General features: G+C 44.6%; 2 protein-coding genes across 17 annotated transcripts in view; one reads left to right on the forward strand and one right to left on the reverse strand.

Annotated features, from left to right (window-relative positions):
* Nucleotides 1–6,163, forward strand: part of LOC118511597 (neurogenic protein mastermind) — a 107,980-nt gene extending 101,817 nt beyond the window's left edge. For 12 of the 16 annotated variants that reach the window (XM_036054865.1, XM_036054863.1, XM_036054864.1 and 9 more), the window contains 2 exons: nt 326–859; nt 2,374–6,163. In XM_036054865.1, the coding sequence (XP_035910758.1) occupies nt 326–859; nt 2,374–2,402 (563 nt within the window). In that variant the 3' untranslated portion in view covers nt 2,403–6,163. The remainder of the gene's footprint in view (nt 1–325; nt 860–2,373) is intronic. The other 4 variants (XM_036054873.1, XM_036054875.1, XM_036054874.1 and 1 more) reach the window with 1 other exon arrangement.
* An 8,667-nt stretch (nt 6,164–14,830) lies between these two features.
* LOC118511598 (tetratricopeptide repeat protein 14) lies at nt 14,831–22,000 on the reverse strand. The gene is made up of 12 exons (XM_036054878.1): nt 21,777–22,000; nt 20,984–21,601; nt 20,802–20,878; nt 20,574–20,699; nt 20,238–20,452; nt 19,613–19,825; nt 19,133–19,539; nt 18,759–19,049; nt 17,490–17,716; nt 17,152–17,417; nt 16,942–17,072; nt 14,831–16,863 (listed from the first exon to the last, which is right to left on the reverse strand). The coding sequence occupies exons 2-12, from the start codon at nt 21,276–21,278 to the stop codon at nt 15,191–15,193; spliced, it is 3,921 nt and encodes a 1,306-aa protein (XP_035910771.1). The 5' UTR covers nt 21,279–21,601; nt 21,777–22,000; the 3' UTR covers nt 14,831–15,190.
* Between the last annotated feature and the right edge of the window lie 292 nt (nt 22,001–22,292).

Genomic DNA, 22,292 nt, shown 5'->3' on the forward strand with positions numbered 1-22,292 from the left:
TTCGTTATGTAAATGTGTATATAAGTTGCACCGCGCCGGGTTTTAACAACACCGCCACCCCACCACCTTCGTGTGTACGTACCTCCGTTTCAATCATCATCTGTACTTTCATCAATCCTGTGTGTGTGTGTGTCTTGAACGCAGATCTGCGATCTTCATACTCCTTTTGCGATGTGTATCCACACATCCGTTGTACATGTTTGAAAACGTGCCTGTGTGTACCCGTTCCCTCTGTCCGTCGCGTGCCGGGCAGCTGAGGAAAATGTGCCTGTGATATCACCCAGACCCGTCCACCCGTCGCTTAATAACGGCATTCTATTCGCAGGTCTCAACGGTGGTATTATCGGTGGTGGAAATAGTGGCAGCGGCGGCGGTGGAGGCGGCGTCGGTAACGGAAACGGTGGTATGGGTCTTAGCAATGGCACACATTCAAGCGGCCAAAGCCTTAACCATTCGGAACTGGTGCGGCAGGAGCTGCGAGCCATTGTTAGTGGCCGGGCGCAGCGACCCCCCTCGCACGGCAGTAGTCCGATGGGTCTGTCGCCCCTGGGAGGCATGTCCCTGCCAAGCTGTGGCGAAGGTGCGAACGGTGTGGTTGGTAGTAACGGGGGCCTAAATGTGTCCAGCGTAGGCAGTAGCAACGGAAGCTGTGGTACACTCGCCAACAGCCCGTCGTCAGGAATGCTGAGTGGTATCGGGGGTGGTGGCGGCGGTGGTGGTAGTAGTTTGGGTGGAGGAGCAAGTGCACGAACATCCTTGTCGGATGCCGGAACGGCCGGTACGATGATGCTTCACAGCGGTAACGCTCCCACTGGCCTAGATCCATCGATGCTGTTTAATTTCCATCTCACCCAGAAAGGTTAGTGATAACGTCACCCCTCGCGCCCTGCCAACAACAGGCAAGTGCAAAGATGTATAGAGAGAGAGAGAGAGAGAGAGAAAAATTTTCTTGCCGATTCAACATGTGCACAAAGCGCCCCCCTTTTTGTACAACTATTGTGGCGTTCGAAATGTTTGTTCCACGTTAATCTTATGCTTTTATCTATTTCTTCCCCTCGGTGGACTCTACTCCGATACTTTCAAACCAACACCCCTCCCCCCAATAGTGCCCAAATGTTCAAAAAGCATCCTTCGCGATGGTAGTACTTCAGCTTCGAACGATGGATCGTTTAATTATCCGCAAGAGGAGGCCGATAATGATAATGATGATGATGCGTCGTCATCGGTAGTTAGGATGCTAGTGTCTGTTAGCGACAAAATTGTACCAACGAAGGATGCAATTCCCAATTCACCTCGTTTGGTGGTGGTAAGCAGCGAAGTGTTTCTCGAACACATTTTTCTTTCAAAAGCACCACGTAGCAGTGCACCCACCAGAAACAAAGAGAATGTTTTTCTAGAGGCAGCTATAAAACCCTTAAGCGGTTTTTTTTTAATGATTCACGCGACCTGTACACACAGCAGGACCAACACTATTCAGCTAGAATGATTTTTATGTCTGAACATACACGTTGTTGACACTTGTGTCATAAAATTTACTATTGCAGCATCTCGTAATTAATACTTGCCCAATCGCATTGCACCCGATTGCATACTTTTAGGCGCTATAGTGGCACGTGATTTTTATGTGTGCACATTTATAGAGGAAGCGGCTCCGCGTGTTTTATTTTTATTATTAGGGTTTTTTTTTTACTTATTCTTAGTAATTTTCGTATTGTCGTCTTGAGCATAAACGGCGGGTTTTGTTTAGTTTACTCCAGTTAGTTCATACTATTCGCCACAGTTTCTCTTTGGTGTATGCTCTAGCCTCTGGATCAAAGCCTCATTTTCCCAACTGTTTCTGGCTAAAATCTGACTCTTGTTTGAGTTGTTTTGCCTTTCTCAGACTGTTTTAGCCATAGTTGCACCAAATCAAATGATTGTGCTTTACCAACATTTTTTTCTGTACATAAAAATCATGACGATAAAGAGTTGAGTTAATCACTAGCATATAGGTGCATCGAATAGAATAGATATTCAAAACTAGGTTGTTTTTTTCAAACGCATATGTTGTTTATTCTAGTCTTTGTATAATTGTCTATAACTTCATTCCCTTCAGTACTGCTTCTTTGTGTCCATTAGCGCATTTTTGGCATCCACATGTATCAACAATAATATAGCGTTCGTTCACCCCCACCTCATCAGCTCATCCTGCTGGCCTTTTCACCATCGTACAGCATCGAAATAAATACTATCGTGATACTACACCAAATATATTGTACAATATTTATCCACAATCAAATGTTTCCCATGGAACAGACCACCTGCCGGACCCGAACTAACTTACTAATGGAGCAAAATGTTTGTTTGTCCTCCCCTTTTTTTAAAAAATGGCAGAGTTTTTCGGAGGAAACACGAGCCGGTGACCCGAGAAATTCATCCCTTCTTCTGCAAAAACTTCTGTCGGATTGAAGTAAGAGGACGGCGCGCGTCGTGATATCCTGCACACCGGAAGACTATACAGACAGAGCATCACCTCCTTCATTTGCCCACGCTGATCGAGTGTGCTAGCTATAAGCAACAACTATAACAAACAAACGGGAAAAGACAATGCGGCGGAGACGAGACGCGGACAGCGGCCAGATGGTGGTCGACCAGGTCGTCATCATCGTGAGCCGCGCCTGTGACCATCGTGCATTCGTGGAGACTGTGATTGAGCATCGAGAGAGAAAATCAGGAAAAGCTAAAACCTGCACACATATACATATATACATACACATATATATATACCGCCTAGATCGTTACAAAGTGTGTGCACAAAACTAGAAAACTTACCGTGTTTTTTTTTTCTTCTGCAAAAGTGTACTGAAAAGGCTCATATCCGGCAGTACGGGGTGCAGTCAAACAGGCGGTACCGTGCAACCGGGCTGCTGCTGCTGCCACTGTATTTCCGTGTGCCGGTAGAGCATAAGGAACAAATGATACAACCGAATTTGTGATTTGATGTTGAAAACAAAATAAAATTAAAAACCTATAAAGCGGAGAACGAGAGCGCTCTCGTGCGTGTATAAAGTGGAGATAGTGGAGGTGGAGACGAGAAAAGATGCATGTGATATGTGCATGTAAAAATTCAAGCATACAAAGTAGAACAAAGCAAAAACGGGAAAGTGGCGAGAAAGGGTGGTAGAACAAAGAATGATAGTGAGATGAGAGCAGGAAGGAGTTTAGTGTACGTGGTAATTGAGGAGCTATCGTATTGTAGAGTAACAAAATAACAATGTACATAATAACCCGTGTACACAGAGAGAGAGAGGGAGAGGAAGAGCGGGGGGGGAATGCAACAAGCGTTAAGAAATAGTCATGTGAGAACGATGGACAGGGTTTGAAGCTTGTTCGTCATAGCGGAGTCGCATACGCTTCATTAGACATATTGGCGCAAAGCAAACAAACAAACAAAAAATGCGATAAAATTTGTTGACAAAAAAAAACGAAACATAACACGAAGAGTACGAAAATGGTAATAATAATAATGGAAATGGAAATAGAAATACCTCTAACTTTAGTTCAAAGTAAACGTTACAAACAAACACAAAAAAAAACGGGATGAAGATGCTTAAAACGGAATGTTACTCTACACTTGGTTGTGTTGGGTAAAAAAGGAGCTCTTTTTAAAGAGGAGAGAGGGCAACTGTTCAATAACATGTGAGTGGTGAGACCTGTCCGGTAGCTCCGCACTCACTGAGCGCGAAGAGGTCGAAGAGCGCGCTCAGAGCCCTCACTTTATTGAGGCGAGACCACCCGCGGTAGCTCTCGCGCTCACTACCCAACACTACGCTACACCTTTGAACACAATATTAACACACCACGCCACGACGCCACATGCAAAAACGGAAACACAAAGGAAGATAGCGGAGATAGAAGATAATGATGAAAACCAAAACATTGTAGAAATGTGTGCGTGATAAGGGCAAATGCGATGAGACACGATGAAAATATCCTTCAAGGATATCGAAACCAAGCGGACGAAAAACACACGGATCGATCGATGTCTGACCAACAACAAAGCACGGAAATCAAAAGTAACACAAACACACAGCCACTAATTAAAAAGGTTTCGGATCGGATAGCAGTAGAACCCACAACACCACCACGCTGGAGCAGCAAAAGGGAATCGGCATAAAACCACCACACACACACACACAGAAAACACCACATCCGGTAGAAAGAAGAAAAAACGTTCGTGTACTGTGATAATTTCTACTACTTTTTTCGATACCACGAACCTTCTCGGTACCGGTTGTTGACAGCCTATATACAACAATGTTGTTGTGTTGCTTGGTTCTTGTGTTGTTTATAGCGATTATCTCCGCTAGAAGAAGAAGAAGCAGTGTAACATTGGCATTTCTTAAAGTTCTTTAGATTTTTGTTTGTTTTTTGTTCCCGTTAGGAACAGCTGTTTAATGTGGTTTGGTTGTTACACATACAAACACTCGCGCCCCCAAAACACAAGCACGCGGTGTCATCCGCCTGTGTTTGTTTACTAAATCGGGGTACGATAATCAAACACAAATTTTGTATTTTTTTAAGTGAAGTTGAACTTACACAACACCACCCGCTCCATCGTTAGGCTTGTTGGACGAAGGCTTTTTCTTCCATTTTGCAAGAGAACGGAATGCTTTTGTGGCTTTGGTGGTGTCGAAAAACACGTGACCCTCTTTTTGCAGACATGAACCGTTGGCAGGACCGCGCGCGATATAGTGATCGTTGTGTATGTGTATATATATCTCTATATAAAGCTATATATCTATGTATGAAGTTTTGAGTTGTAAAAGTTGTACAAGTTTTTACCTTTTAATGATTATTATTATTATTATTATTGTTTACAAAGCAAGTGGCGTTTTTGCTTCCCATTTCGTTGCCCCGTTTTGTTCGTTATACAGGGGTCGGGTTTTGGAAATTAGCGGGCAAAGCTTAACATAGTAGCATAAGAGAAACCAACTCAAAACAAAGGCCCCCCTCGGGCACGGGAAACATCCAGCTCCATCATCGCGCCCACTGGCCCAATTTTAACGTGCGCCAATGTCGAACAGTTTCGAAGTCGATCAACACAGATCCATTTTATGTGTTTTTGTTTGTTATTTTATCGCTTTTGTTATTACTGTCTTTTGGTTGCCGCGTTCAGGTATTTTAACAAGCTCAACAGCAGCAGCAGCAGTTGTAGTCTCATTTACTTCGCAAAAACACACCCTTCCCCCGGCAATCGATTGTTTTCTGTCGTGCCCTTTGCTTATTGAACTTCTACCTTCCGTTGTTGTTGCTTGTTACGGAACAGCGCTGTGTAAATATATACATATATACATTTTCTTAAATCCAAAGTTTTGTTTTCCATTCTGTTTCCGTTGTTGGCTTACTAATCTTCATTCCTTGCTACCACAAACACCGATACCGAAACACACAAAAGTACACAGAGATCGTGTCTCGAGCACGAGCACACGAATGATTGCTAGCTGGAACGGCTTTACGATTACGATTACTAAATAGGCGTCACTCTACAGCTGTAATATTATTATTATTATTATTATTATTATCTTTATTATTATTATTATTAATATTATTATTATTATTATTTTGCGGTAAAATACATTGATTGTAATGATTATTAATATTATTACTCTGCGCTATCCAACTATACGATCTATACACACCACACCACGTGTTGCGGGGGGTTAGTTTTATTTCTTTGTGTTTTTTTTATTATTGCAAACGAAGAATGATGAAAAGTGTTTAATTTGTAAAGTGGAAGATAAACAAACGAAAGTGTTGTGCAAGATTAACCCCGAAACTGCTGCTGTACGAAAAACAAAACACTGGTGGGATAAATTATTATTACGAGCGTGACAAAGCCGTGTTTGGTAAGTTGCAAAACTTTTTAAATAAATTTGCAAACAACAGCAAAAAGAAACACTTTTAAAAATTAGGAAACATGAAATACGGACAAAATTATTACAAACAAACACGATTGGAAAATTGCAGAGCTTGTTGGAGTATTGGAAGAGAGAAAACAAAACAAACAAAAAACACGCGAAACACGCAGGAAAGAATAACCAATCGGATTTGCTGGGAAGAATATATGATTTGTTATCGATTATTGAGTAATAAAACAAAACAAGGCAACAACATTATAAAACATTATTTGTTCTCTTTTTCTTTTGCTATCACACTTGGTTCTTTACTTTTTTTGCTTAATTTTTCCGACCTGCGTTATTTGTTTTATTTTTTTTGCTCATAATTTATGTTAAGCTATCTTCATTTCTGTCTCATTTTTGTGCTGCTGACCTACCGACCTGGTATGTAAAAAAACACACAAATCTATAAGCTCCATCATCCGAGCAAAAACGGATGGTTGGAATCGATTAATCTATCCGCAAATCGCTAGATTTGTCGCTAAATATCAAACAACACTACCCATAGTACATGAACAAAGTGCATTACCAACATTTGTGGCAGGGCGACGCTACTGTATTATAGTATTTAATAATATTTGGCTCTACTTACGCAACCAACCTCAACCGAAGTTAATGCGCAGGCGTGTAAACTGTTCAAACTGTTTTTGCTTTTTCTTTTTGCCAACAACACCAACCAACACGATCGTAAGGATGGCTTGCCATATGTTGCAAAAGCTTCCGAAGGTTTAAATAGACACCGGCGGCACACGACTTCCTCACAAATATCCCCAGCTCTGAAACGGAGCAGAACAGTATATACACCCGGCGTGGGCAAACCAAACGAACCAAAACCCCCGCTTAGGAACATACAAATACGTAAGCTTATGATAGGCAGTACCAAGAGTGCATGGTGGTTTCCGGGTGGCCCGATTCGTGGACGACGAGGAAGGCCATCGCAACAGCAACATACAAACCCTACAAACTACTACTACCACTACTTCATTCGTAACTACACTGCGCATAAGATAGTCTAGAGCGGAAGGTAGCCGAAACCAAGTATTAACTAAATATCTTCCTAGTTTTCTTCTTCACCGAAGCCTTTCATACATAATGATAATGATATGTGACAAATGATGAGGGGGGAGGAGGGCGAAACAAAAAGTAAAATAGCACCGAGGTAAACCGATATTTAGGATAAAACCAATAGGTCGAAAATAGAAATAGAAAACAGTAAAGCCGAAAAGAAACACTGCCTGTTCTTTAACCGGGAACAACAAAGCAAACAAAAAAGTTAAAACAAAACCAGTAAAAGCCAGACAACGCGTGTCTAAACGAAGCAGAAGCAAAGCGGAGCTCCATAATATTGAAGTACAGATAAAATTGTGGCTGCCATTTTGTTGTCCTACCATTATTTGATCGCTAAATTACATCCGGTTTCCGGTTACGGTCGAATCGCGGATCGATTGTCGTTCCAGCGTGCGAAACATCCTCGAATTGCGTCACACTGCAGTCGAATCTTGTGCTATAGTATCAATGACTGTTGACAGTTAGATCGCTTCTAGTTGAGGTCGACTGGTGTCCGAGATGGTGGCAACTTCGACCTCGAATATTGCGGCAGGATCGAATACCGAATCGCATCCGGACCTTTCTGCCTGTACGTTCGAATGATTTATTCAGTTACGAGAAGTTCTGCAGTCTTGAGATTGTAGAGCCAATAACGTAACTAAGTTGAAACTCATGGTATAAAGGAGTTCGTCAGCACGGAGAAACGCAGGAAATGGCACGTGATTCGAACTAAACGAACTAAATGATTCGATCGTAGCTGGAATGCAGGTACACAGGGTTCCCTGGAGGGTTTTTAACGTTTTTCCAGCTATTTTTGGTGTCGTCCGAAGGTTTCTTGACAGTTTGCTATACATTTGGCTAGCGTATCACAGTTTTTTTTATTGTTTAGCAAAAAATGTTATTACCTCCGGGGTAAAACAAAAAAAGAAGGAGATGGATAAAAATCACGTCTTAATAATTTCTTTTTTCTAAGTCTTATCGTAATTTCAAAAATAACTGTGAACTCATTAAAAACTGGGAAGAGAAAGTTAAAATATGTGGGAAACCGGTAAAAAATCTCGCGGAGTTATCCAAGTTTTGAAGTTCAGTCAAAAAATGATGGAAAAGCGTTAAAAACTTCGATAAAAACCTTGCAATATTCAAAAAATTATGGCTCAAGTCCGAAGTCCAGCTCACGGGCACTCACTCATCGCAACTGAGTTACCCGAATAGGGTATCTGTTTCCCCCTTCTTTATTAATTTTATTCATTTACTAATATTTATTACTATTTTTTTAATTTCATCTAGGACGGTCTGGCCGTATTGATAAATACTAATTTATATTGCTATTTAATATTACAATGGTTATTCAGATTTTAACTTAACCCCTTACCTAAATTTAAGGTATGTCAGTTGCGCAAAGTGATTGCCCTTGAATGGGCAGCGATCTTTATTCAGACTTTGGTCAAAATCATTCCCAATACTAACCATCCGCAACATAGAATGCTCCTCTAAAGTCTATCCCAATCTTATTATTTACTCAAACACAACATAAAACAAATCTCAAAAGCAGATAAAGCTGGTAAACAGACAAACCAGACAAAAGCGCCTCTTGCGATCTCTTGATACGGTACGCCAATCGTGCTCCATTCCTTCACGGGTGCAACCTTAAAACTTAACATACACTACAAATAGAACAACGTACAAACAATGTCTCGGGGGAAGGGGGATGTAGTTGTTTAACTAATGCACGGACTTAGTTTAAACAAAAGAGATTTAACGACGATGAAGAACAAATAACCACGAGCGGTGAGTTTTGACAGCGCTAACCTCAGTAATGGCAGTTGTTAGAAGCGTAAGTCAGGCTCATGAAACCTGTACAAACAAGCTGTAAATTTATCTGTAACTAAACCAACTCTCCCTCTCTCACTCACTATGCTCCCTCTCGCTATGGTGTACAGTCGAACGGCTTACAAAAAAAAACATACAAAACAAAACTGAAAGGACAAACATACAAAAACTCTACATAAATACAAATACATTTATATATTTACTCTAGTTACCAATCTGTGTAAAAAACAAAACCACACACAAAAAACACGGTGTATAATCAATGTTTCTTCTTCTTCGCCATTTGTGTAACGAAAGTGGAAAACCCTTCAAGAGGAAAAAAGGAAAATATTTATAATACTGTACTATGCTGCTCGGCAAGGAAGGTATCTTCAAACCAGGCGAGATCCAGAGAGACCGGCGTGCTACAGCAGACCGTGCAGATGTGCTTGCTACCCGTTGTTATAATACTGCACAATCCAATACCTGATGATGGCTTTTGCGCATTTTCGCATTAATATTTTCTTTAAACAACACCCTTTTTTTGCACTATCTCTCGTGTTACCATATACTCGTGCAGTAATTTTTTTTTTATGTTGGCTTGGTTTGAAGGAATGAAAGCCCTCCCCACACAGAATGAGTCTTGCCGCAGGAACGGCGAAAGAAAAATTAAAACAATTTACCGATTTATTAGTAAAATGCATGTTTTAATCGAGGACCAACAACATTTATTGGAATATTTTTAGTTGTTATTTTGCTTAATTTGTGTACCTGTTTTCGGGAATGCAACAAAAGCTTGAAGAGGAAGATAGAAATGATAGTTAAATAAGATACGTACACAGTAGAAATCCACATCTTTTCATAATTTTTGCAAAATTTTGCACACACTGTAGCATTTATGTGGTGATCGTGCCACTAACAGTTTCCCTTATGGTGTAACGATCACTAACGATCACATTAAAAAAATATTATTTTAAACAAATATTTTATTCAAAAATTGGGTCAAACATAAGAATAATTTTGAGCGAACTTTATGCAAGTAAATATTTTTCTGAACCACATTTTCAAATTCTTAAACGAAAATTTTTACTCCATTTTATACCATTTCCCCTCAATTATGAATTATAATGCCTAACACTTGCTTGATTCCTACATTCAAGAAAAAAGCATTCTTTAATAAAATGTCCATCACTTCCCAGGAACCATGCCTGCCATTTCTGGCTTCTTCTTCTTCCTTGGCCCTAAAACCTCGTGATGTCTCGGCCTGCCATTTCTGGCTTTTCTGTTACTTGTGATTTCACCCGCAGTAAAGTAGTCAGCCCTACGTCTGGTTGGGATTTGAACCCCGGTCCTGCCCCGTGTGAAGACCGGCGCCGCTATCGCCTCTGCCACCCGACCGCCCCACCGGATGGCCACCGGACCATTTCTGGACTAGACTTAATAATCCAAGGGCGATCAAATGGGGGGACCGTACTTTACTACGGGTGAAATCACAAGTCACAGAAAGCCAGAAATGGCGGGCCCGAGACCTCTCGGATTATAGTGCCAAATAAGAAGGAAGACTTAATGTTACCGCGTAGTTGGAAAGTCAAACCCTCACTACGGGGGAGCGGTCCGAATGGGATTTGATCTCCGGTCCTGCCGTATGAAGACAGGCACCGTAGTCCTTATTCATGGTTGTCTGTCACCATCGGGTAAATGTTTGTTACTTTATCTACCCTTTCTAAGCCTCGAAGATTTATTGTTCATCGCGGGTATTAGTAAAGGTCCTTGGCTAGAGGCTTGCCGTAGCCGACTATTCTAATTGATTGTCAAATAGACATTAACGAAAGGGCATTTTCTAAAATTATTTTCCATCATCTTATCCTGGATGTTCTTCACCCTTAAGACGGATATTCTCATCCATGGATCATAGTTTTTGCAACGATCGGTTTCCTCATCCAAGCCTTGGTTTTCCTCAACCAGACTTCAATTGCAGTTGCTTGGCTGTTCCTTGGCTGTAGCTACACCAAGCCCATTGATGAGGCTACAATATATTATCCGATTGTACTGGACAAAATACAATCAAATTGAAATACTCTGGTGCATCGTTAGGACAAAGCTTTATTGAATGAAAAATCATTAAAATCTCAGTCTGTGTTTTTGATGCATCCGTTACGTTTTGGTGAGCTTCAGTAGCACTGTAGTCCTTGCTGCTATCACAGGCAGTATGGATAATTTTGATACATTTTTTCAATATATTATTCTTATTGGATGCATCTCTGATTTTTTTTCTAATTTTATGTCATTGATGAATTCAATACTAACGACCCATGTAAAGTGATAGATTTAAAACAGAACCCTCAAACTGCAACGATTTTTGAAGACAAGATTCAAAGATTTATTTGCTCTTTTATAATGGACTTTTGTAATTTCCTGTACAGTTCAACATATTTTAAATTGGCAAAATGAGACAAAACAGGGGGTTTCTGCGGATTTTTCGTTATCATATTATTATCTTTCATTGTGTTGTTATAGGGAGAAATGTGCATGTGCAAACATTATAAAAGGATGTGGTATTTTTTTTACTCTATGTAGCTTATAAGGGAACCATTTCTATGATCTCTTCAAGTTTTTGTATTATTGAAGTTGTTCTAGAGGCTGTTTTATGTTAACAGTGAATTGAGTAATAATTTAGAAATTCCTTTCAGTCTGGGCCAGTTCAGTAACTTAAACAGTTTAAACAAGAAACTAATATTCTCTAGTGTAGTAAATTCAAAATATTCGACAAAGTCTCTAAATAGGTTCGATAGGCTTGATGTAAACACACGTCATTGACTAGGGCAGTCAGTGATAGGAATCAGAAAATTATCTAATTTTTTCCCTATCGGTTTATTGTACTTATATGTTCTCTCTCTTCCTCCCTAATTTCAACACGATTTATCCAGCAACGGTTAGACTGCGAAACGAACAAGAGACTCCAAACAAAAACGGTACGATATTTTATTGCTAAAGCTAATGGAAGTGTGGACGTGTGGTGTACGTTATGCGGAGAACAAACGAACACGACTGAGGAGCTAAGCAGAGTGCGGGTGCAAAACCGAACGAAAACAAACGAATCAAGTGCAATTCATCGCGAAAAAAAAAACAAACAAGTCGGACAAAAAGCAAAATGTAGTAGACAAATTCTTCAACCATAATTTCGTAGCAAAAATTATAACAAAATTTAAATCAAAGAGGAAACCCGATCGATACAAAAAGCGGCTCGTTGGGTGAGCCCAGGTACTGTGGTAAGCCCGTGACTGACTACTACTTGACTGACTGACTGATTGATAAGGGTTGAGCAGTGAAACAAAAATTGACAGTTTGGTGGTAATTAGAGGCTGTACAGGAGAAGTAAGCAAAAAATAAAACAAATCCAAGGAGAAAGCAAATTCAAGAAAGATGCGTATTTTGAGGAAGTAATATTTGTAGCCCCCCCCCCCCCCCCCCCAGGAAGGGAGCACCCACGTGCACGTTTCGAAGTTAGTTGAAATTTAAAGAAAAAAAAACCTTAAAGCGAGTTGTAAAAAGTATTTTGCTTTCAAACAAAAAAATGTTTTCCGTTACGTTTTCCTTTTTTTATATGTAAATAATTGGAATAACAAACACACACACACAAACGGAGAAGCTAAACAAATGGATAAAATTGTGAAATAGTTAATAATTGGGACATCGAAATTTGGCCCCCTCGAGGAAGCATTTGAGCAGGGAAGAACTGGTTTTAAAATAGTGTGAAACACTTTGCTAGCATTATTTCGGTCGGGTTTAACCACCATGAGATAGCCGCGTAACCAGAGTATACGAAAACCAACGCTAGAAAAGTCCGCATATAGTTGCCGATCTTCAGGCAGGTACGATCATTTTGTGAGCAAGCGGGGGAACTCCTCTCCCTCAAGACAACTCCTTAACAACACCCCGGGGCAAACTCGCCGCCGGAAAAGGCTTAAGTTTTCTGAAAGCCCCACCCTTTTTGCTTTTCATTTGTAAGCTTAGCGCGCTAGGCGATTGGGACAAGATAAGAAAATGAATGTCAACAGAAGAAGAAAAACAACTGGACGATAAAAATGCGAAAAGTTGATGTTAATATTAAAGAAAAATATATTACAACAAAACGAAGAAGAGAACATAATGCCACGAAGAGCTAAAACAAACAAAAAACACACACACACACGAGAAAAGTGGATGTCAAAAAACGATTTAAATAATGCTGTGTAATTATAACTATACAAATAGATTATTATATACACCACCCATTGATACATTTATTCTGAAACCACTGCAAAAAGAAAATAGCGCATGTCGTGTGGTTTTGCTAAAACTCACCCCCTAGGAGATATATGCGACGATCGGCCGACGATCGACCGGCGCTTTGCTGTAATCGGAAGCAAAGGACACACACCCACACACAGAGGAAAAAAGAAACATTGATAAACAGTGATCCGAATGAAAAAAGTGCAACTAAAACAAAGTGCGTGTATGTGGGGCGTGTAAACGGGCATGGGCGACGTGTATTACACCACAGGTGATAGAAGAGTAGAAGAACATACAACTGAATATAAGAAAGACAAAACAACACTAGAAGAAAACAACTTGTAACTAGCTTTGCTCGGACAGAAAAAAAAGTGTGTATATATATATATTGAAAAACAAACAAAAAATCTATATATATACATTATATATATATACATATACATTTCATTTGAAGACTCACCAAATACAAATAAATCGAAGTTGATATTGTCAAAGGAAATGGTTGGCTGGCGTGTGTGGTGTTACAACCGAACGATCGTTGCCATTTAATCCTTCCAATTGTCCTGGATGTTAGACATAGCTCAAGTCGTTCACAGGTCCTTTTCCTAAAGAAGGCCTCCTCGTTTAAAGGGAATCCGTCGCGGAGGAAGCCTCGACTATTTTTAACTTACCTACTTACTTCCCGGCCTGTTTGGCGGACGCATCAACGCCAGCACTCTATCTCAGCAGTTCAGGCCTACCACGCCTCCTCTGTCCCGGGTGTCCGGTGTCATTCTCATGACATGATCCGACCCTAATTCGCTACACGGTTGTGAGATCATCGTACTGCTCGTAGAGCTCGTCATTGTAGCTCCACACATACGGGGCCAAATATGCTTCTTAGTCAGTTTTGGATAGAGTCGATGACTATAAATGTTCTGTACCGTCCCAGCTTCGTCCATCGCGACAAGTATTTAGAGTGGAGAAGTTTCCTCAGGCTCTGTAGTATGACCGATTGGCAGCCAGCATCCTTGCGCGTAACTCAACATCAATGTTGTTGTCGGTGCCGACTTTTGACCCCAGTTTGGACGACTTCATGGTGCGGTCACCTATCTGTGTCACCTATCTCCAACCCGAGGTTTTGTGTCGCTCGCTCGATCCTTTGGTAAGCTTCTACCTACATAGGAGAACCTCAAACCAAGGATGTCCTTGCCATCCGCGTAGGCCAGGATTTGGATTGACTGATAGAAGAAGGTCCCCGAAATTTGCACCTCCGAGTCACGGATTGGCGAGATTGAAAACACTTTAAAGTCGCTAGAAGGCTCCTCATCCACCCAACATACTTCGTTGGTGCAGAGGCCACATTTACCAAGCGACCATGTCCAAGAAACATAGAGCAAAATCCTTCGTTCAAGAGACTTTGTAATCGAAGTGATCTTGTCGTCTAAAAGACCTTTTCTACCAAGCTACCTTGTAGTCGCAGAGGTCTCATCAATGCCACACCTCCTAATCCTGTAATCTAAGCTTTTGTCTTAGCTATAGTTATCTGGAGTTATCTACCAAGAGATCTCGTAATGGAATTTGCGTACGAAGGAAAGAGCGTTTTAGCCAAGTTGCAGAATGTATCAAGGGGCTTTCCAGTAGAATGTAAAGAAAAAACTGGCGGCGCTGCTATTTCTTCTGGTAATTGGGACGTTGGTAATGGGTCTACCGCTCCGGAACTCGAACCCCAAAGTAATTTCTCACTTCCCAACCCTTCCATACTCCATCAACATTCCACGTTGTTACGTTATCGATAAAATTTAGTGATCTTTATTGAAATGAGTACACATCAAAGTAGATATAGATCTCTTCACGCTTACTTGCTTGCTTGTCCGCTACGACAACGGGTGGCTTCATCGTGTTGCTTATGGTGCACCACCACCACCACCACCACACTATTCCAAACTGTTTCATTGAAATGTATCATTTTCTGCTTAATCATCTCTATGCAACCGAAGAAGGTTTGGTCGTGCTCTGGCCGGTGGTTGCCTGCTTTTTAGCTGAAAGAAATGTGAAAAACTAACTTAACGCTGTTAAACCTACGAGTGACGACGCTCGCTTACGCCACAGTAGGCCCATTTCCCAATTTGTGGCCGCACTTGTTAGAAGCCACCACCAGCGGGCTTTTTGAGCAAATCTTTGTTGCGTTCCAACATTTCCTCCTTACGCTCTTTGCGTGCCTTGGTGAGCATCTTCTCGAGCTCCTCTAGCGAAACGTCCCCGGCAACGGCCGTAGACGATGGGGCTGCTGCGCCCGCACTGCTGTTGGAATGCGTGCCGGCGGTTTCCGCCATTGTGGATTCTTCTCCCTCCTGCACGCGCCGATCCTTCTTCCGTTCAGTGTCATCGTCCGCCCAGCGTCCTTCAATGTCGTGCGGTATTTTAGCGGATCCACCACTGGCGGATCGCTGGCTGCCGGCGGAAGATGATCGGCGCTGGCGCGATTTTTCGGCACGCGATGCTTCCGGTGAGCTGTTGTTCGTCGCCTCATCGCCCCGTCCGGCCGGTGCACCCGTAGAACCACCGGCAGCAGCATTCAGATCTTCCTTCGATCGCTTGGACGACTCGCGCCCTTCGGACCGCCGATGATGATCACGGTCACGGCTATCGTCCCGATCGCGCTGATTGTCACGACTGTCTGCCCGGCTGCTACCACGACGGGCCGGGTGCGGCGAGCGTTCCCGACTGTGATGCTGATCCCGACCGGCGCGACTGTCTCCCCGGTCACGGCTATCGCCGCGTCTATTATGGTGCCGGGGACGATCATCGCCCGGGCTGCTGGGACGGCGATCGGGCGACTTGCTCATGCTCCGGCTGTACGAACGCTGGTACCGCCCACGGTACCGTGGCCGGAACGGAGGCCTATCACGCCCACCGCCACTGATTCCGCCACCACCACCACCACCGCGTCCTCCGCCGTAACGGTTGTCCCTGAAATCGCGGAAACCACCGCGTCTGTAATGGCCACGTGAATTGTTGAACCGATTGCCACCGAACGGACCCATCCGGTCCCCGCCACCGCCGTAACCTCCTCCTCCTCCACCCCGACCACCACGATAAATGCGCCGATCAAAGCGACGCCGTTCGAAGCTACGCGATCGTGACCGGCTGCGCGAGTAACTGCCCGAGCGCGATCGGCTGAATGATCGCGACCGAGATCGGCTGAACCGGCGGCTACTGCGCCGGAAACTGCCCGACCGTGACCGGCGCCGCTCGCTGCGCGATCGCGACCGTGACCGCGAACTGCCGTACGTGCGTGTGCGCGATTTGCTGCGCGATCGGCGCATCGGTGGCGCGGCCGACGGTTCGGGCGGTTTAGAGCCAGCGGTGGACGGGGCGTCGGCCGTCGCTAGCCGGAAGTTACCGAACTTGTCCAGCACCACCGGACCAGACTTGACCGGTGGCATCTGTGATGTGGTGGTGCTGGTGGGGAACTTGCCCTTATCACGATCGTCATAACGCGCACCGAAACGACTACCACCACCACCACCACCACCGGCGATGGTGCTGCGCTCGTTGTGCTGCAACGGTTTGCTCGGTGCACCGTACGATGGACCGCCGCCGCCACCACCGATCGATTCGTCGTCCGACTCATTGCTGAATGGATGCTGTGAAAGTCCGGCCGATAGGCTAGTGATCATTGGGGCCGCCTCCTTCGTCGGGCGCTTATCCTTGTTGAACATCATGCGCCACTTGCCGTCCTTACCGCTTTCGTCCATCCCGGACGCTGCCGTTGGTCCTCCTCGATCTAGATCGAGCAAATCGGACGGTTTAGCTGAAAGCACAGTGGGAAAATAGACATTGAACCATATTTACCGTGGGATAATCCACTGCCAGAGGCAACCAGTCTTACCTCGAGAAGTTCCAGCACTTGGCCCTCCACCGGAACCGGCGCTTAGCAGTGCTGATAGAGCTTCCGCAACCGAACCACCGACGGAAAGCTTTGAACCGAGCTCATCCAGCACGGGGAAATTCTCAAAGATTCTGCAACAGCACACACACACACAATTAGTTTCCTTTTTGGGAAGGACAAGAAATGGACACGAGCCCACAACACACTCACTTCAAGGCTTCGCGTAGCTTATCCTTGCCCGATGCACCGTCATCGTCACCGCCCTTGTCCCTTTTCTTCGACTTTTTCTTCTCATCCGATTTGCGCTTCTTCTTGCTTTCCTTCTTGGCCTTTTTCTCGTCCTTCTTCTTCTTTTTCTTCGATTTGTCTTCCTGCTGCTTGCGCTCCTTCTGGTACTTGTTTGCCTCGGCCACAAATCTACGAACCTTCTCTTCGTAGTTCTCCTCGTCCCGTGGCATTTCTAAAAACTTGCGCACCTGCGGGGGAGGGTATTATCAAGAGAAAGGTAAGTATAAATGTACGACCATCAACGGACAACCTTCCCTCACCTTTTGCTCATAATCGTCCATTCCCGATTGACCGTGGCCTGAACCGTGCCCACCGAACACGCTACCACCCTGGCCTCCGATCGGGTATCCGACCAGCTCGCCCGGTGCTGGGCCGCCGAACCCTCCGGCGGCCGCATTCATACGCTTGCCGATTGGCGGCGATACGGATTTGGGTTTCTTATCGTTCTTCGAGCGTTTGCGCTTTTTGTTGCGCGAGCTGGATGAATCTGCAAGAAAGCAAGCGGGGAAGTGGAAGATGGAAGATGATAAAGCGGGCAGTAAAACGATCGTAACATTCGCGATACTCTTGTTCGTCTAGCAAGTGGTTTAGGACGGTGGAAATATTTCATGCGATGAACAGGCGCAAGACGCGCAACCCAGTCCGACAACATCTCTGAAAAGTGAGTTAAAGCCCAGCAAGGCAGGAGGTGAACAGCGGTCGCTCCCTCACACACTGCCCAACTCAAAGTGCGTGTGCGTGTTTGTGTGTGTGTGTGGAGAGGGAAGAACGATCCTTTTCGCCTGGCTTGTACATTGGCACCGAATAACGCCCGCCTAAAAACGTATCTTTGTACCTCAAGCGATCCAACAGCCAGATGGCCCAGATGATGATGATGATGGTGCGTCGACCGTCCTACAAGAAGAAAGAAACATGCTGCCGCCTGCTGTTGATCGTGCGTGATCCTCGCTTAATCTTCTCGGACGCGTTTGTGGCGTAGCAGCGTTTGAGAGCATTTGCTGTCCGGAAGATTCATTACTACGAGCCCGGACACACACCCGGGTCGCTCGCAAAGGGGGTTTCTCAATTCATTGTTCATCACAGCAAAACGGGTTACGTCTTGTAATGCCTTTCAACAACAAATTCATCTCTCTCTCTCATCAATTGCTTGTAACTTTTACAACCTAAAACATACGAATATAACTGCACTGTAAAAAGAAGGATCGTAGATAGTAAGGAATGATGGTGGGGGGAGACTTAAACTTAAGCTTAGATTAGCAATTCGATCAATTCTTCTCGCTCGGACACGCATTGGAGATTAATTTGATTGTGGAGTAAAGAAAGAAGTGGTGTGCGCCTGCTAAACATGTTACAGTTGTTGATTGGATGATCAACGATTTTAACATCTTTAGAAGACCCACTTCACCGATAGGAATTACAAAAAAGGGCGAGGGTACAAGAACAAGAGCAAGATACACACGCGGACGCGGACATAACCATGGGCACAATCAGAAGTAGCACTAGCATCCGATAACGTCGCTGCTACCTACCAGAGCTGGTCGATGAAGCGCTGCTGCTGCTGCTGCTCGAGTCACTGCTCGAATCGCTGCTGTCCGAGCTAGCGGTGCTCGAGTCGCTCGAACTGCTGTGGTGCTTCTTGTGGTGGCGTTTTTTGCGATCCTTTTTGCTATCCTTCTTCCGGTCCTTGCGCGAGCTTTCGTTGTTATCGCGCTTGCTGCTGCTGCTACCGCCGCCACCAAACAAACCACTTCCGCCAACACCGGACGTGTCCGGTTCCTGCTTGTTGCGATCGCTTGCCGAGGGTTTCACAATGTTCAATGCTTTAAGTAGAACCGGTCGGAAAGAAACAACAAAGCAATACATTACACGTGCGTCAGATAAAGACGGAAGCACCACTGCTTACACGGCAATTCCAGCTCGGTTGGTTCCACGATTTGCTTTCCGATGAATGGTTTCGATTTGAGAAAGTCGAGAGATGTCTGCGCCTCCTCGTGGTGCGGTATAATGTTCAGACAGTCCTGGTACGCTTTCTTTGCCTCTTCGAAGCGATTTTCCTCCTCGTAGCTGCGCCCCAGCGCCACCAACGTTTCACCCATGTACTTGCGCGCGTTTGCGTGCGACGGGTTTAGCTTGAGCGCGGCCTCAAAGTCTTCGACCGCCTTCTTGAACGATCCACTGTTGGCGTACAGTGCGCCGCGCGCCACTAACCCTTCCACGTTCCGTGGATCCATGCTGAGTGCCTTGTTCAGGCATTGGAAGGCTTCCGCGTGCCGTCCTTCCTTGAAATGCTCTATGCCTTGGGCAACCGATCTGTGGGGCGCGGGCGCAGAGATAGTGAGTTACTAAAAAAAAAGGGAATAAAATAACACAGCGACGCGCATACCTAAATGCCCATTTGCTGTTTTGTGAGTTGCGTAGTTCCGCCGCATACTCCTGCGACGGGTATCTGCCCTTCAGGCTCGACATGTTGGTACAGTATTCGTTGCTGTCTAGTCCGACCGACCGGTACAATTGCTCGATGTAGGCGGGATCATTAAACGATGGCGAACTTTCCACAAACTGCTCGTACGTTTGATCCTTTCGCTTCAACGTTATGCTACCGGGGAAAGTCATGAAACGAAACGGGTTTGCAGGGATTAATTAGGAAAAGAAAACACACAAAAAGACCAAAGTATCTTCAGTCATTAACAAACACTTCCGTCAGTGTATGTGCGTGGTTTTGGATTTTCATTATAGATAAGTGCGGCGGCACACAACTAAAGAGCGCGACCCCGACGATTCTCCCGAATAAGTTTCAATTTCGTCCCACTGTAGCTGCTGGTGGCATCTCCCTTCGAGCCACCGATTTGTTTATTAATGTTTTTGAATGATGGGCAGTAGTTGCGTTGTCTGCTATTGACTGCTGCTGCTGCTCCTGCTGCCGACCGGCCTGTTGTTGCAGGCCCGCCTTCCTTTCTTTCTTTCTCTCTCGGTATCATTTGCTGCGGCCGCACAGAACACGCACTTACTTGTAAATGTCCGGCATATCGTCCTTGTTGAGCAGCCCGTACTTTATCGTTTCCGGCGCCCGGCTGTTCGCGGACCGTTGCATTGAACAGTTTATGCGCCTTACGTCCGGGTGTACATCGATCACCTCGCAACAGATCAGATCGTTTGCGACGAAACCTTTCGCTGCGATCGACATTTTGTCTGGAGTGATCAGGTCATTTTTTGCTATAGTTCCCTACAAAAGAACAATTGGAACAGGGTGTTTAATGATGATATTATGGGGTTTTTTCCTTTTTTTTTTGTTCGAAGATCTTTAAAAGATATACATACATGCGCGTCATTTTCTGTATAGTTACCTTGATGGACTTGTTACGAACGTAAGACGTCACGCTGCCCACTACAAATATTGGTCTAAATAGCAACCCCGCATAGTGTTTGTACATTGTCACGGACCCATACACTACATCACCCGGCTGCACGGTCTAGAACGAAAACGGGGCAACATTTGGTCGGCTGGTCAGGTCGGGCAGTACTTACTAGGTTGAAGGTTTACAGTGGCATCGTGAAACAAAACGGTTCAATACCTCTAGCAGATGAGTTATGCTTTCAGCTGGTTCCGTATCCAGAAACGCATCCATCGGTGGTACGGCGAAAAGGTTGCCTAGAATTAAAGTGGTCAGCACGCACGATGGTGGCGACCGACGTGCGCCAGTGTTTATTCCACGTGATAATCAAAACAGTTTGTGCCAACCGATTGGTGACTTACTTGCTTTGTAATCCATTACCAGGCCGGGCCCGGTAGCAGCGGAAGGATAGTGCCGGTACAGCGCGTTCGCATTGCGCACTATGAACTGTTGTAGCTTTAACCGTTTGGCTCGTTCCTGCAGCGTAAAGTGCTTCTGCCGTGCCATGTACACGACAAAATCCAGGCCGTCGTCGATGCCGAGCTTTTGCAGCTCGTACGGCGGCAGCTCGGATTCCCATATTTTTTGCAATGGTTTACCGTGGTACCCAACGGTCCGCTGGATAAGTTCCCGGTTTAGCGGCGGATCGTAGCTCATACTGCGTGAGTGTGTGCGTGTTTCCTATATATGTATGCGGTTCACAATCCGAGCGTTTTACGCTCGGTTATCGTTGGCCGGTTTCCTCAGCTGCGTATCACATAAATTCACTTTCAAAACTCTTGACACACTTCAAACGGGATACGGTGCGATACGGTATTGGACCGGGCCGCGAAACAAATGTGGGATCGGTCTGCTCCGTTCGTTTCGTGTTACCGCCGCTCGTTTTCAAGCGACACTCAATCAATCGCCAGTGTTTCGCTTCGCACGCTTGCTTCCTGTATCGTACAAACTCTCACGAAAGCGTTTACATAGGCGCCGTTCTACAAGGTTACAAACAATTTAAAATCATTCGTCCGATTGTAAGACCCGGCTCGAAAACGTTGCGCCCCACACAATCTGCCCGGAAGCAAAGATGGCTGACTACCTCCTCTCCTACACACACGACGACGGTACTGTTTGTTGAGTTCAGGGGGCTAAGTTCCATTCTATATTTACCTGCAGTTCGTCCGATATATACAACACACTGTCGGCTTATTGTGGAAGCGTACGCCGCAGCTGTACAGTGTTTGCTGAAATTGATACCTTCACCATAGAATAATGATTCTTTTTCACACTCCCAGAAAACACACAACACGCGCAGCACATATCACGTCCAATTGCGGCGTCCGTATGCATGGGCTAGCTTTTTTTTTTTCGAGGTCGTCCGTCTTCCTACCATCCTGAACGACTTTGACAGCGCTGAAATGATGTTTCGGGTTTTGGCAGATCAAAGTGACATTCGGCATTACGGCAGTTCAAAACTGCAGTAAAAATTCGTTACGAAGTGAAGGAAACGTTTACAAGCTTATTAATTTGTTTTATCAAAAACGAGATATTTCACAGAATATCGTGCTGCTTGCTTGATCCACCCGATTCGTGGGTGGGCTAGAGCGTGGCATACAGCGGATGCTGAATTGAATATTACTTTATACAATAATGCAGGAATAGTGTGTCGAGTCCCAAGCGAAATTC

This window comes from Anopheles stephensi, chromosome 3 (genome assembly GCF_013141755.1).
Source record: "Anopheles stephensi strain Indian chromosome 3, UCI_ANSTEP_V1.0, whole genome shotgun sequence".
In the NCBI taxonomy this organism is placed as follows: Eukaryota; Metazoa; Arthropoda; class Insecta; order Diptera; family Culicidae; genus Anopheles; species Anopheles stephensi.

Coding starts and splice junctions, on each gene's coding strand:
- LOC118511598 (XM_036054878.1), bottom strand. CDS start 21,278: ATGAGCTACGATCCGCCGCTAAACCGGGAACTTATCCAGCGGACCGTT. Junction 20,879..20,983: donor GGTAATGGATTACAAAGCAA/GTAAGTCACCAA, acceptor CTTTAATTCTAG/GCAACCTTTTCGCCGTACCA. Junction 19,050..19,132: donor AACCGAGCTGGAATTGCCGT/GTAAGCAGTGGT, acceptor TTCTACTTAAAG/CATTGAACATTGTGAAACCC.